This window comes from Drosophila pseudoobscura, chromosome 4 (assembly GCF_009870125.1).
Source record: "Drosophila pseudoobscura strain MV-25-SWS-2005 chromosome 4, UCI_Dpse_MV25, whole genome shotgun sequence".
NCBI classification, from domain to species: Eukaryota; Metazoa; Arthropoda; class Insecta; order Diptera; family Drosophilidae; genus Drosophila; species Drosophila pseudoobscura.
In genome coordinates, this window is record NC_046681.1 from 28805572 (window position 1) to 28818882 (window position 13311).

The 13311-nt window shown below is 48.0% G+C and overlaps 2 protein-coding genes and 1 long non-coding RNA gene across 3 annotated transcripts; 2 read left to right on the top strand and 1 right to left on the bottom strand.

Moving 5' to 3' along the window:
* Positions 1-5935: 5935 nt before the first annotated feature.
* LOC6903235 (casein kinase I-like) lies at positions 5936-6919 on the top strand. Its single transcript, XM_002132898.2, has one exon. The coding sequence runs from the start codon at positions 5936-5938 to the stop codon at positions 6917-6919; it is 984 nt and encodes a 327-aa protein (XP_002132934.2).
* Positions 6920-7893: 974 nt separating this feature from the next.
* Positions 7894-9379, top strand: LOC4817672 (casein kinase I-like). Its single transcript, XM_001357024.4, has one exon. It carries the CDS (start codon positions 8043-8045, stop codon positions 9165-9167), a length of 1125 nt encoding a protein of 374 aa, XP_001357060.2. The 5' UTR covers positions 7894-8042; the 3' UTR covers positions 9168-9379.
* Positions 9380-11982: 2603 nt separating this feature from the next.
* LOC117184188 (uncharacterized) lies at positions 11983-12382 on the bottom strand. The gene is made up of 2 exons (XR_004469433.1): positions 12283-12382; positions 11983-12229 (listed from the first exon to the last, which is right to left on the bottom strand). It is a non-coding gene; the product is annotated as an uncharacterized lncRNA (long non-coding RNA).
* Between the last annotated feature and the right edge of the window lie 929 nt (positions 12383-13311).

The window sequence follows — 13311 nt, forward strand, 5'->3', positions numbered from 1 at the left end:
CTTGGTCTTGTTCTAGTATTCCCCCCCCCTTAGCACCCTCAGCCCACTCTCTTCCTTCCCTTTTGAGGTTACATTTGATTTGTACTTTCAGCAGAAAATTGTGTTTGCCCACGCAATTTGCTGAAATAACATTTCGCTTAGGTCATTAGTAGGAGATCTCCTTCAATTAATCATTTTTATGGGGAAATTTAAATAAGACTATGGTATCTATGGGGGGTATTCCACCACATCAATTAAATATAAAATAAATATGTAATAAAATATATTTTAAAAAATATAATACAAAATATAAATTCCCTTAAATTCTTAAATGGTCTAATGATATCTTATCTACTATTTTTACCAATTTAAAACTACATTTCTTAAAATGAACTGAAACAAATAAAACACTAGGAAGATGGATCCTTATCATCTGATGGCTTTTAGGAGGCATTCAAGAGAGGTCAAATTTTTTTGGTTCAATGGTGATTTTTAGTTGATAATACTTTGTCCTTTCAACAACTTTTCTCCTTATTTTGACCTTGATTATAAGCCTAATCCTTCATTAAAAATATGTTTTATTTTTACAAATGTCCCAACCACAAAACTAAGTTTAGATTAAAAACTATCTAATATCCGCAGGCCCAAACCTCTCTTATCTTATCTTAAATTATTGCTTATCTTCTTAATCGTCAAAACTTGGCTTAAACTAAACTAAAATTGAATAATTCATAGAAAATAATTGGTGGATACTCACTCAAGCTATTGTTGTACATATTGATCATATTATTCATGATCATAGTTAGGATCTTGGGATCTTGTGAGTATTTACGATACGATTAACATTTAGGCAACAACGACAATTACAACATGGACAACAGTGACAACATTGACAACAGTGACAACATTGACAACATTGACATTGACATTGACATCGAAACGACACCAAAAATGTGCATGACAAATAGTAGACGTAGTAGTAGCATATTCCATTACAACATCAAGTACATACCCCAGTGATTTTTACATAACGCGCACTTTTCAGAACGGATTTTGAGTTAAATATTTAATCATTTATGGTGGCATTGGGCCACTGCTTGGCGGCCTTGGGCCTTTGTACACTTTTATATCAACTTATGTTAGAATTATTTGCACAGCATTTTCACTTTTCGTTTGGATTCGCTTTTCATACGGTTTTCCTTTGGCGTCGAGGGTCGGGGGTCGTGGGTCGGAGGTGGAGGTTTAGGCAAAAAATATGTGGCTGTATCGGTCTCCGAAAATTAAAATTAATCATTCGGCGGTCGCTCCTTTGTTCTTTGTTGTCTGTCTGACAGTCTCTCTATCTGTCCGTCTGTCTGTCCGTCCGTCCGTCTGTCTGTGTGTCCGGGTACCATGCTGCGGACAGTTAATAGCTTTTATCTCTTCGTTACATGGTGCCTGCTCCTCGATTTATGGTGTTTGTGTGTCCTGAATGTTGTGAGTAGTGGTTGCGGCAGTTGCAGGCAGCTCCTGGCGGCAGATGGTGCCAGGATACAACGCTCTTCTGTGGCTCAGATTCGCTCAGCACTCGGCTGAGCGCGTGTCTACGGGTAAGCGCAGCACCAAGCGCACTAGTTGACGCCTAAACGTCTACTACGAAATGCGTTTGTTGTAGCGAACCCCAATTTCGAAAAATTCCAAATGGCGGTACACACACACATGCATACAGTGATGCTGGGAGTGAACCCATACAGATGTATCTGAGCAGAGCAGAGCAGGGCAGAGCAGAGCAGCAACTGCGCAGCATCCGCCTCGGCTCTCCGTCTGAGTCAGAGTCAGAGTCAGAGTCTCGGTCTCGGTCTCCTGTCGCTGCTTTGTGATTTATGTACAAAATGGCAAAAAGCAAAAACAAAATAATACAAAATACGCTCGCACACACACACACACACACAGATACAGCTTGGCCACTCTCACAGATGCAGCATCCTTCTCTCACAAATGCAAACGCAGCCTCTGCCGCGTCGACTTAATCCCAACAGTGTCCTGCTTCAAGGGGTGTGGTGTGGCCACCCCTGGCCAGCATCAGCCCGAGCACCAGCACCCGGGCACGGTTCTCTTTATTACATAGTTACTTATGTACTCCGCTGGCCTCTGTGTGGGTATGCGTGTCCGTGTATCCGTGTATCTGTGTATCCGTGTATCTGTGTGCACGGCGTATATATAGACAGACTGTTGCTGCCGGCTTTCTCGTTGAGGCCGAGCTTTTTTGAGTGAGAGAGAGATTTGAGTGGAATTTGAGAAGCACTCGGCATTGTTTTATGATTTTTGACTATAACACTCCAATTATGGATGCTTAACATGTGATTTTAGTGGGGATTCAAAGGAAAGTCCTTGAAAGGACACATAGATATAAAATATAGCCCTCCAAGAGACCAAAAATGTGGTGATAATTCGTAGGGTCTTAATAGATCCATGTATCGTTCGATATATCGCACTCAAACTGCCAAAAATTGTCCATGAACTATGCTGCTTCACACCTCGGATCATCCCCCAGCCTCGACGATCCCCTCTGCCACTGCCCATTCATTCTTGAGCCCAAGGACCTCCCAAGGCTCTACCAAGACCCAGATGAATGAACAAACTTTTGCTCAAAGCTCCTCCGCCCCCGAAAAGGAGCTTTAGTCCGGACTCACTCGAAAAAGCGTTTTTTATGTACGTGGCGCTCGGAAGAGCTGGAGGAAAGTTTTTGGTATCTGGCTTTTACCTACAAAACACCAAGGTGAGAGAAAACTCTGCCGGCAGAGATAACAGCAGCAGCAGAGCCATCAGAAGTAGCAGCCACGGCAGCAGCAGCCACGGCATCAGCAGCAGCAGAGGTATAATAAAAATCCATTTTTATAGTCCCGACTGAGCCCGTGGACCCAGCGACTGTTGCCTGTGGGACGTTGGGCAGAAACAACCCCCCACAGATAGGGAGAACAAAAAAAAACACAGATTTTGTGGAGTGGAATGGGAAGGGTGGAAGGTTGGAAGGGGCTAGGATATTGGTGGTGAATGGTGGCGACGGTGGCGATGGTGGTGGTGGTTCCCAAAAAATGTATGAAATTTTACTGCCTGCCAACGTCAACACGAACTTCAGGCTCGCTGCCACAGCCTCTGTTGCTGCAGCAGAATCTGTGGCTGCCTCTTCGGCGGCGCTGCCGAGGTTGTTGTTGTTGTTGTTGTGGAGTGCCTCCGAACGGGCGCGTGGAATGTTGCCATATGCCGTCATATGTATGTACATCTACTCTCCACTTAGATTCTACATAGATGTGCGGCACGGTGTGTGTTGTTTGCGTACGTACTACGTTTGGTACAGTCGCCTGGCAGCAGCGGCAGCGGCAGCGGCTGCGACGCGGACAGCAGCAGAAGCAGCGGCAGCGGCAGCAGCAGCGGCAGCAATAATGTCCGTCCGATCTGCTCAGACGAACAGACTTTTGACTGTGCGACGGGGTAACCACTTTTTTGTGCCTCCCGATACTCAGGCTTGTTATTGTTGTTGTTGTTGTTGATGTTGCTCTTCTTTGATTGCAAAAAAACAGGGTGCCTTCAGGGATTTTAAACGATTAGGATTGGAGTTTTTGAGCTGATGAAAACTGAAAACTTTCCAGAAGGAAACTTCTTAACAAGTCCATCTTTTGATAGCCACAATGCCGTGCTGAAGATCCACATATCGTACCACTATAGAAATCTGATATTTCTGTTGCTTAAAGATTAGATACGTACCTTGCGGCACCCTGTACCTGGCCATATTTATGTTTAACAAGTGTGTAAGCACATAAACATAGAAATGGAATTAAGTTTGCATAGCAAAAGAAAATAAACTGCTAAAATTATAATAACACTTGGGGGGTGGCAGCAGCGGGGGCACGGGTGCGGGCTTAAAAATTGAAACTAGTGTAAAGCAAAAAAGAGACCAAATTACACACACCTACACGGCACACAACGGAGGGGGACGGAGCGATGGAGCGACGGAGCGACAGGCGAACATTGACAGTGACAGGGGACGACCAGGCGAGCAGACCGAAGGAGCCAAAAGGCGAGGGGGTGGGGGGAAGCGCGAGGGGAGAGTGGAGAGGGGAACATGGTATGTAATTTATAATATCCTTTGTCCTCTGCCGGCTTTTGTGCTCTGTGAAAAGTGAAAATGTATCTCTTTGTGTGTGTGAGCGTGTACCACACATACATGCGCGCGGGCCGAGAGCCGTACAGTGTGTGTGTGCTCACAGATACAGCCACTTTGGTCCGCACTGGCGGAGATAGAACTGCTTTGGTCCACAACAGAGCACCGATATAGCTACAAATTCGTTGCTCCACACAAAAACACTGTCACTGCCACAAACACGGCTGCAAATTCTTTGGTTCACAGTTGCAGATACACAGATACAGATACAGGCGCACTAGTGCCCCAGCGCTTTTTACTTTTAGCGTGGATTTTTCCCCGTTTCGCCGTTTGTGCCGGGCAAATAGTTAAAACTAAAATAAATTTAGTTGTTGTGAGCGACGCACACACACACACACACAGACGCGAATACAGTCGTACACAGACAAGGGGAACCAGTAGAGAGACAGACAAAAGATAGCAGCGACGCCATCTTTGCTTTGCTCTCGCGCTGATAAGTATGCTACGCTTGTTTGGAGGCTCCTAGCCCCAGCCCCCGCTCCCGCCCCCGCCACCGCCCACGCTCCTGCTTCCATTTCGACGTTGCACGAAATCTCATTATATTTGTTTTATTTTATTTGGTGCCACGTCTTCGTCGTTTGCAGCAGCTTCTTTGCTACTTTTGGTTCTCCTTCGCTTTTGGCTTTTATGTCTATTTCCTATGCTTTTGTGGCGGAGGGGGGGTGGGTGAGTACTTTGGTGTGCACGTAACTAACTTCTGGCCGTGCCCAGGACACTTGCAGGTCCTTGGCAGTGTCCCTGGCTCACATTGTCATCTACTTACTTACTACTTAATGCGTGCTTAGTTATTGTTTTAGTGTGGCCTTTTGTCTCAAAATTATTAACAATGGACGTTGCCTGACAACCGCCCGCCTTCCGCCTTCCGCAATCCGCCGACTCGGGTGGGAGCTGGCTTTCGATGGGTCTGGCTCTGGACTGCTTCCACTCGGGGCTTCCAGGAGAAAGACCCACGGTAATAGCATTTAATGCACCTGCACACGCACACACACACTTGCAGTTAAGTTGCTTTGTTCCCCGCACTGGCATTGTCTGCCACACGCACACACTTGAGAGACGCCATCATCATCAACATCATCATCGCCATCGCCATCGCCATCGTGGGGCTGGTGCTGGTGCTGGTGGTGGCCATCGTTATCATGATTGTAAGCGGCTTTATAAATGCTTCATTTTACGTGTGTTTGTTCATTATTTATTTACCTTTAGTAGCGCTTAATTTTCACTCACTGCCGTCGCACTCTTCTGCCGCTGCACACCTGTTTCGCTCCCCTTACGTCCCCCGCCCCGTGCCATCCCCCTGCCATCCCTCTGCCATCCGTGAGCCTTTAGTTAAATTGCCAAATGTAAAGCTAATGATCTAATTTCATATTTATATCCCGGCTATTTTCATTATAATGATGCTGCATTAAAATATTGCATTTTACATTGAAACTTTCAATATTTAATTCCCGTTTTATGGTCTTGAATATTGAATGATTCCAGGGGGGCGACCTTTAGCTGTAGATTTAGACTCTGTTTTGAAGCTTTCCACATTAAAGATGCTGTGGCCTTAATGCCACAAATAAAAACAACCAGGTAGCATTTGAAATTCTGGGATTGTTACAAGTTTAGAAGTGAAACAACATTGAATTCAACGACAAAATCAATTAGTACAATTTCGAGAATAAAACCCACGGAAATTACATTTAATAACAAACACTTCCGGCACCTATTAGTTCGTATAAAGCAGTCGTTTGTCCTGTGATCCTGTGAGTGGCCATGGAGAACCGAGTGGCGGGCGGCAAGTACCGGGCGATCGAGCGAATCGGTGGGGGAGCCTTCGGCGAGGTATACAGTGGCATTTGCGTGGAGGACAACACCGAGGTGGCCATCAAGATTGAGCCACACGATTCGAAGAGCCCGCAGCTGGCGAACGAGGCCATAGTGTGCCAGAAGTTGGGCGACAGTCGAGGGTTTCCCACCTTCTTTTACTACGGCAGCGAGCAGAACTTCAAGGTCATGGTGGTAGAGCTCCTGGGGCCATCGCTGTACGATCTCTACCTCAAGTGCAGCCGCCACTTTTCCCTGAAGACCATCCTGATGCTCGCCAGCCAGATGATGGCCCGGCTGGAGGCCATCCACGCCATCGGATACATCCATCGCGACGTCAAGCCGGAGAACTTCCTGATGGGACGGGGCGACAAGTGCAACAAGGTGTTTCTGATCGACTTTGGAATGTCGCATCCTTACAGGGATTTCGCCACGAACAAGCATATTGTCTATTCCCCGACGTGCTCTATATTTGGCACCTTGCGCTTTTTATCCGTCCGTGCCCAGAACGGCAACGAGCAGTCGCGTCGCGATGACCTGGAGTCCCTCATGTACTGCCTGATATACTTCTACAAGGGCCTGCCGTGGATCGGGCTCTCCGCCGCCAGCGACAAGCAGAAGACTGAGATGGTCGCAGAGATGAAGAGGAGCACGAAGATCGACGATCTGTGCGGCGGGTTTCCGCCCATGATCGCCATGCTCATGAAGTACATCCGCAACCTGCGCTTCGAGGACGAACCCGACTACGTGTACATGCGCATGATGCTCCGCGTCCTCTCTCTGGATCTGGCCTACGTGTACGACCTCAGATTCGATTGGACCCAGCTGGAGGAGCAGCAAAACAGAGACCATGAGTCAACGGAACCAGAATCCACGGTACAGTCTTCCTCTGTCTACAGGTCTTGCCTCAACAGCCCAGATGTAGGTGTTTGACTATTGAAGGCAGGGTTTGAATCGATTCCGGAGCATTAAACACAGATTACGATTCAACTTTGTTTTGTTTTGAGAGAAGAAGTTTTCGAGGACACATTCCCGTTTGTCTTAGGGCTAGCAATGGGTTTCCACACAATAAAATTCCATACAACTAAAAAATTAGTGCACTATCGGAAGCGCTGTGAGGCGCGGCAAGGGCCGCGGCTCGACCGGGCCAGTGTATAAGTGAGTTTATGATTTAAGTAACATATAAAATTTATACTTTATACCTAAATTTCCAGGAGCACGCTCTATCTCTCTCTCTCTCTATGAGGAGTGGATGCTCCAATGTTAGTTGTTGCACTCCGTTTATACTCTTTCCTGTTTTCCACTTCTGCCGCTACATCTGTCCCTCTCTCTTTCCCCTCCCTTCTCACACCAGCAGCAGACGTTATTACTCGCTCTCCTCCGCCAGAGGGCGAACACTGCACGAGGAAGAGTGTGTGGGAGTGATGGAGAGGGAGAGTAAGCACACGGAAGGAGAGTAGCCACTGCAGTTTCTTTTGTTTCGGTCTGATCCAGCCAAGATTCAGCATTCTTCTCGATAAGGTAATTTTCTATGATTCTCCGTTTGGATGCCATAATTATTCATTCTCTGGGGTGGCGGAAGGAGTCGGGACGAAATGTTGATGTACACTTGTAACAGCGTGGTATCACAGGAGTCTGCACACAAAACTTGGTTGCTCTACCTTTTATGGTCTCTGAGATCTAGGCAGACATAGTTATATCGATAGATGATGATGCTGATGAAGTGGGGCCTTTGTGGGGCCCGGAAACGCTTCCTTTTGGAGTGAGACTTTTAGGCCTTTCAAGAAATGTCTCTCCTCTCCAATAGTGTGGCTAGACTCCCACTAGCCCATTATACTGCTTCTTTGATTACGAATACAGTGACCAGAGCTCCCCCACTCACAAGTTGCTGCCCAAAACAACAGCAAAGCTTGACAGCCAGAGCCATGTGTTAAATGTCAAAATCCGTACAAGTATAAAATTATTTCCAAATAAAAAAGGCCAGAGCTCAGTAGATTGCAATTCAGTCGGCGAGCGAGCTGTGGCTAAAGAAAAAAAGAATTCAGACGAAACCGAGATGAAGTCTCAGACACAAGCACCGATGGAGGACAGCACTCCCTCTGGACGCAACCGAAAGCCGTCGCTGCACTTGGACAACCAGCTGGTCGGCGGCAAGTACCGGGTGGTGAAGCGCATCGGGTCGGGCTCCTTTGGCGACATCTACCTGGGGGTCTGCTTGAAGGACGCCTCCGAGGTGGCCATCAAGGTGGAGAGGAACGAGGCCAAGTATCCGCAGCTGGCGTACGAGGCGAAGGTGTACCAGAAGCTGGCCAAGAACCCGGGGTTTCCCACCCTCAAGCACTTCGGCTGCGAGCAGCACTTCAAGGCCATGGTGATCGAGCTGCTGGGACCCTCGCTGGAGGAGCTATTTTCCACGTGCAAGCGCCGCTTCTCACTGAAGACGGTGCTGATGGTCGCCGATCAGCTGCTGTCCCGTCTGGAGAACCTCCACACCATCGGATTCATCCACCGCGACATCAAGCCGGACAACTTCCTGATGGGCACGGGCAAGCAGGCCCACAAGCTGTTCCTCATCGACTTTGGTCTGTCCAAGCGATACCTGGACGCCGAGTCGCTCCTGCACATACCCTTCCGCAAGGATCGCAACCTGACGGGCACCGTGCGCTACGCGTCCGTCAACGCCCAGAAGGGGATCGAGCAGTCGCGGCGCGACGATCTGGAGTCGATGTGCCACTGCCTGATGTACTTCAATCTGGGCAAGCTGCCGTGGCAGGGCATCACCGCCGCCAACAAGAAGCAGAAGTACGAGATGATTCTGGAGAAGAAGAGCGGCACCAAGATCGAGGAGCTCTGCAAGGCGTTCCCCTCCGAGTTCGCCGTGTTCATGAAGTACGTCCGCAGCATGCGCTTCAACGAGGATCCCGACTACAACTACATGCGTCAGCTGTTCCGCCTCCTATCGCGCTCCCTGAACTACCAGTACGACAACGTGTTCGACTGGTCGCTGCTGAAGCAGCAGAAGCTGGAGCGGCAGCGCGAGCGCGACCAGGAGCGGGCCCGTGGGATCACCGGGGCGCGTCTGTCGCTGGCCAAGAAGGGCGACCACTTGCCGCTCGGCTCCGGGCGCAAGTTCAGCCACTGTGCCGTGGGCGATCGCTCGACAACCTGCATCAGAAAGTGATTGTGGGCGGGGACGCCAGACACTGCCTTCCCAGACACTCTCAAAATTAGTTCTTACGTAGATACAGTATTTTCATTTATCATTTAAAAGTTCAATTGTTCGGGACCCTTGACACGAGTGTTGGAGGAGCTTGAGGCTGGCAATCGGTGGACACTTGATTCAACTGTGTTTTCTTATTTATATTCCGCATTAAAGCTAATCGAAGTAGGCTGCAGTTGTCGTTGAAAGTTGAAAGTTGAAAGGGAAACCATCTGAATATTGGATGGTAAGTATTCATGCTGCTCCCCGCTCCATGGGGAACACCTCTCTGGGTTTTCCATTAAGACGAAAGTCCCCCTGGGGTTCCGTGGAAAGGGAACTTAATAAACTGTCAAATTGTCATGTAAACGGGACAGGGCTGCCAACCCAACCGAAAGTTTTCCACCTCGAAAGGAAGTCGCCGGACTGGCCCGGAGGCCAGAGTGCCGGGTTTATTTACGCTACTTATTTATTGAGTAGCGAGCAGCGGACAGGATAGTGGAGTGCAACCACAACATTCCCGAGCTATGGGAACACCAACTATGGTGGTTTCACAGTGGAAACCCCACCAAAGTTCCCACTGCACACGCCGAAACCCGGCAAAATACAGTTCTGCCAACCGCAGAGACCATTTTATTAGTTCCTCTTGCGCGGCTTCCATTTTTGTGGCAGCGGAAATAAGTGGAAAAGTTGGGTACACTTTACCTCTCATTTTTCCATTTCTATATTTATTTGATGTACTCAGTTCTGTGACTGTTACAAAGGCTTGTCTTAAAGACGGGGTGGCGACACGGCACCTGCCGCCAAATTAAATTCCCAGAGGACCATAGCAAAACGGGAGAAAAACTACATGGCCATGGCTATGGCTCTGACTCTGACTCTGGCTATGACAGACTGGAAACTTCAATAATTTATGATGCAGCAGCGGAGGAAGCGACGGAATCATTTTGCCATTTGGAGTAATTTTTCTTCTTTCTCTCTGATTCTCTCTGTTGTAGAGGGAAAACTTTTCCCGGCAAACAGAAAACATAATTAAGTGTTGTCTTGAGTTGGGTGCATAGTTGACATGACAAACAGTTGATGAACAACAGAGCAACAGAACGCGAGAGAAAGGAGAAAGGAGAAAGGGCACTGGAAAAACGGGAAAAATTGCAAATTCCATTGGGGAAAATCGCACTAGAATTGTGGCTAATAAAGCGGCTTGACGAGTGGCAAGTGCAAAACAAAATGCCAGACAACTGTGAGTGGTCCTGCCTGTCCTGCGCTGTGTCTGGGCCGCTCCTCGTCTTGGCGGCGACACCTTTCGCGGGTCCTGGCAATGACAGCTGCTATGTGAGCGTATGATGAATCGCTCCACTGACAGCCGACTTGAATGGTATGGTAATTTTGATGGAAACACCTTCCTCCCGGCTCCCTGCCACCTGCTGACACCTGTGTCCTGAATGGGCGAACGGGTACGTACAGTCCCGTTCAGTAATGTAATTGCACATTTCGTTTCGTTTCGTTTCGTTGTGTGAATGCCAAAGGGAGGTGTTTATTTAATTGGCCGAATGAATGGTGACTACGTGTATGCCATTTGCTTATTCAAAGTTTGTCCAATTGGATGTGACAATTTCCAGTATTTGCCTTCCCCTCCCCTCCCTTCCCTTACCATCCCTTTCCAAATGGAAAATAGTTAGCCATGACTAAAATAAGTGAGTGGAAGGTGCAGAATACAAATGGAAATGGACTCAAATCGAAACTGGCGAAAGGGCTGCGAATGTGAAATGTGAAATGTGAGCAGAATGCAATGACATTGAAGAAGCAGACGAAAACGTAATTTAAACTTTTCCATGCCCCACACACAAGGCACCAGGAGAGTGGAGAGTACAAAGAGACCTTAAATAAGAAACGTGAAGAAATGTATTCCACAAGGTACTTGGGAAATATGGGGATCGTATAGGAAAGTGGCATATCTTTTCGCACTTCTTGTCGATCGCTGAATCAATCGCATATCTAACTTATCGCTGTAAAGTAGGTTTGATTAGGTTGACCCGGACGGCCCTCAGCGGAGCCCCACATGGTAGGTACAGCCACATGGTAGTGGCTGAGTTTCTCATTGCGGTCCTTGTACATGATTTCGAGGTTCTGCAGGCGGTGGTAGTCGACCTACTTTCGGTTTGTGATCTGGGCTGCTTTTCTAGTTCTAAGGGAGACAGGCACGTTCTCGGTTCTCGTATTCGCCAGCTCGACGCCTTCCTTAGCTAGTACGTCCGCCGTCTCGTTTCCTTCGATGCCCTGGGGGCTGGGAACCCAGTAGATTCGCACTGACTTTGTCGTCTTAGGGTATCTAGTGCCTCCCTGCTCGCCAAGACACTTCTGGAACTGACCCCGGACGACTGCAAGGATCTTTTCGCCGAGAAGTGCGACCTCTACTGCTTTCCTGATGGCAAAAACCTCTGCCTGGAATAGGCTGCAGCCTTATCTCAGGGTCTGTACAGTATGGGCCCGCTCCTACGCCTCCGTCCTCCGCCTTGGAGCCGTCCGTATATATATCGATGTGCTCAGTGCTCAGCTGTAAAGTGTCGCATTAGACTTATTGGTTAAGGCTTAATATCAGGGATTGGTCAGCGTATCGGTAAAGGTACTACTGGTACTCCTAAGGCGTTCCCCTACATAGTATAATCGAAAGACGATAGCTCGCCCCGTAAAATACTTAGTTAAGTGGATGGAGCAGACATTTGTATAGGTATCGCAGCGAAAGCTGCCCTCTCAAGGGCACAGAATGGACCGCATAGCTGTGTTTTTTAGTGCAATATTTCACATTTCGCGAATGGATTATAGATTGATTTTTTTCAATAAATATAAAACAAGTCCATTCGCGCAGGAGATTTATGAAAGAACAAAGCTCTTTTAAATTGATGGGTTCGTGTCGGATCCAAGCGGCGGCGAATAATGCTTTTTAAATGTGCAGAAATCCATTTTAATGAATTTCCGGATTAGATTCGCAGCGGCCATCCATTGTTGTGCCGTTCGGCCCGCTTAATTCCCTCGAAAGTGTTGAGCTGAAAAATTGCAAAACTAATCTATTCGACAACTTGCGGTGGAAACTACATACCTTCCTCGAACCGCATCCTCATCCGCATCCGCATCTGAATCCGAATCCGAATCCGTTCAGCGTTCAGGTAGACCATTAACATCAGGAGTGAACTAGTGGAAGTGCAGGAGGGGGTGGGGGTGGGGGGGGCGGAAAAAGTTGTTGTGAAAGCTGGAAAACGTGAAACGCAATGAGATAATACACAACCAGAAGCACCGCAGAGTAGAGTGCCGGCAACTCTTAACTTCCAGCGGCAGCCTCAAAGTTTTCACTCAAATAATTGCTTTTACCTTGCACTAATAGATGGGGATTTCCACAGGCAACCCGGGCAGCACCCCTTTTATCTGCACAATAATCCTTTTGCCAGGACAAGTCGCAAGGTAGACGAAAAACCCTAAGAAGTAGCGCGAATTCTGTTAGTTTTTTGCTTGGCTCCCACAACAGAGGAGCTCCCTCTGCTCCCCCCCCTCCCACGCTCCCCTGCTCCTCTGCTCCACTCCTTCTTTGTGCCATTTTCGGTTTCACATGCAGCCCGAATTATTTATCAAGTGCTTTCTCCGGGAAGAAGAAAGTAATTACGTGCAATGTGGCGTATGCGCAATGTTCAATGCCATTTTCCGAAAAGACATGGCAGAGACATGAAAATTAATTAGTTTACCAACAGCAGCGATTGCCTTTGTCCTGGTCCCGGCTTTTGTGTGTGCGAAGCTCTGCTCGAGGAATCGATTTTCGAGCACAGGTGCTCGGCGGCTCGGGCGTAGACCTTAAGCAGATTTCACTGTCTGTTGGTCGAAAAGCGTACGGAATGAAAATGAAAAGCCCATCAAAGTGGCCGCAAAGCAGAGCGGGGAAGGGGGAAAGGGGAAAGCGGGAAAGGGATGCCAAAAATAATGCCTCATGCTGTCTAAACAAAAGGCAAAGCAGGCTTTGGGCCATGGGATAGACACACAGGAATCGAATGTCATTAAAAGGCGACTGACGGATGGACAGACTACCACAATGGGGGGGCTCGAAGCATCATGTTGAGAGCTCATTAAAACGAATACGAAT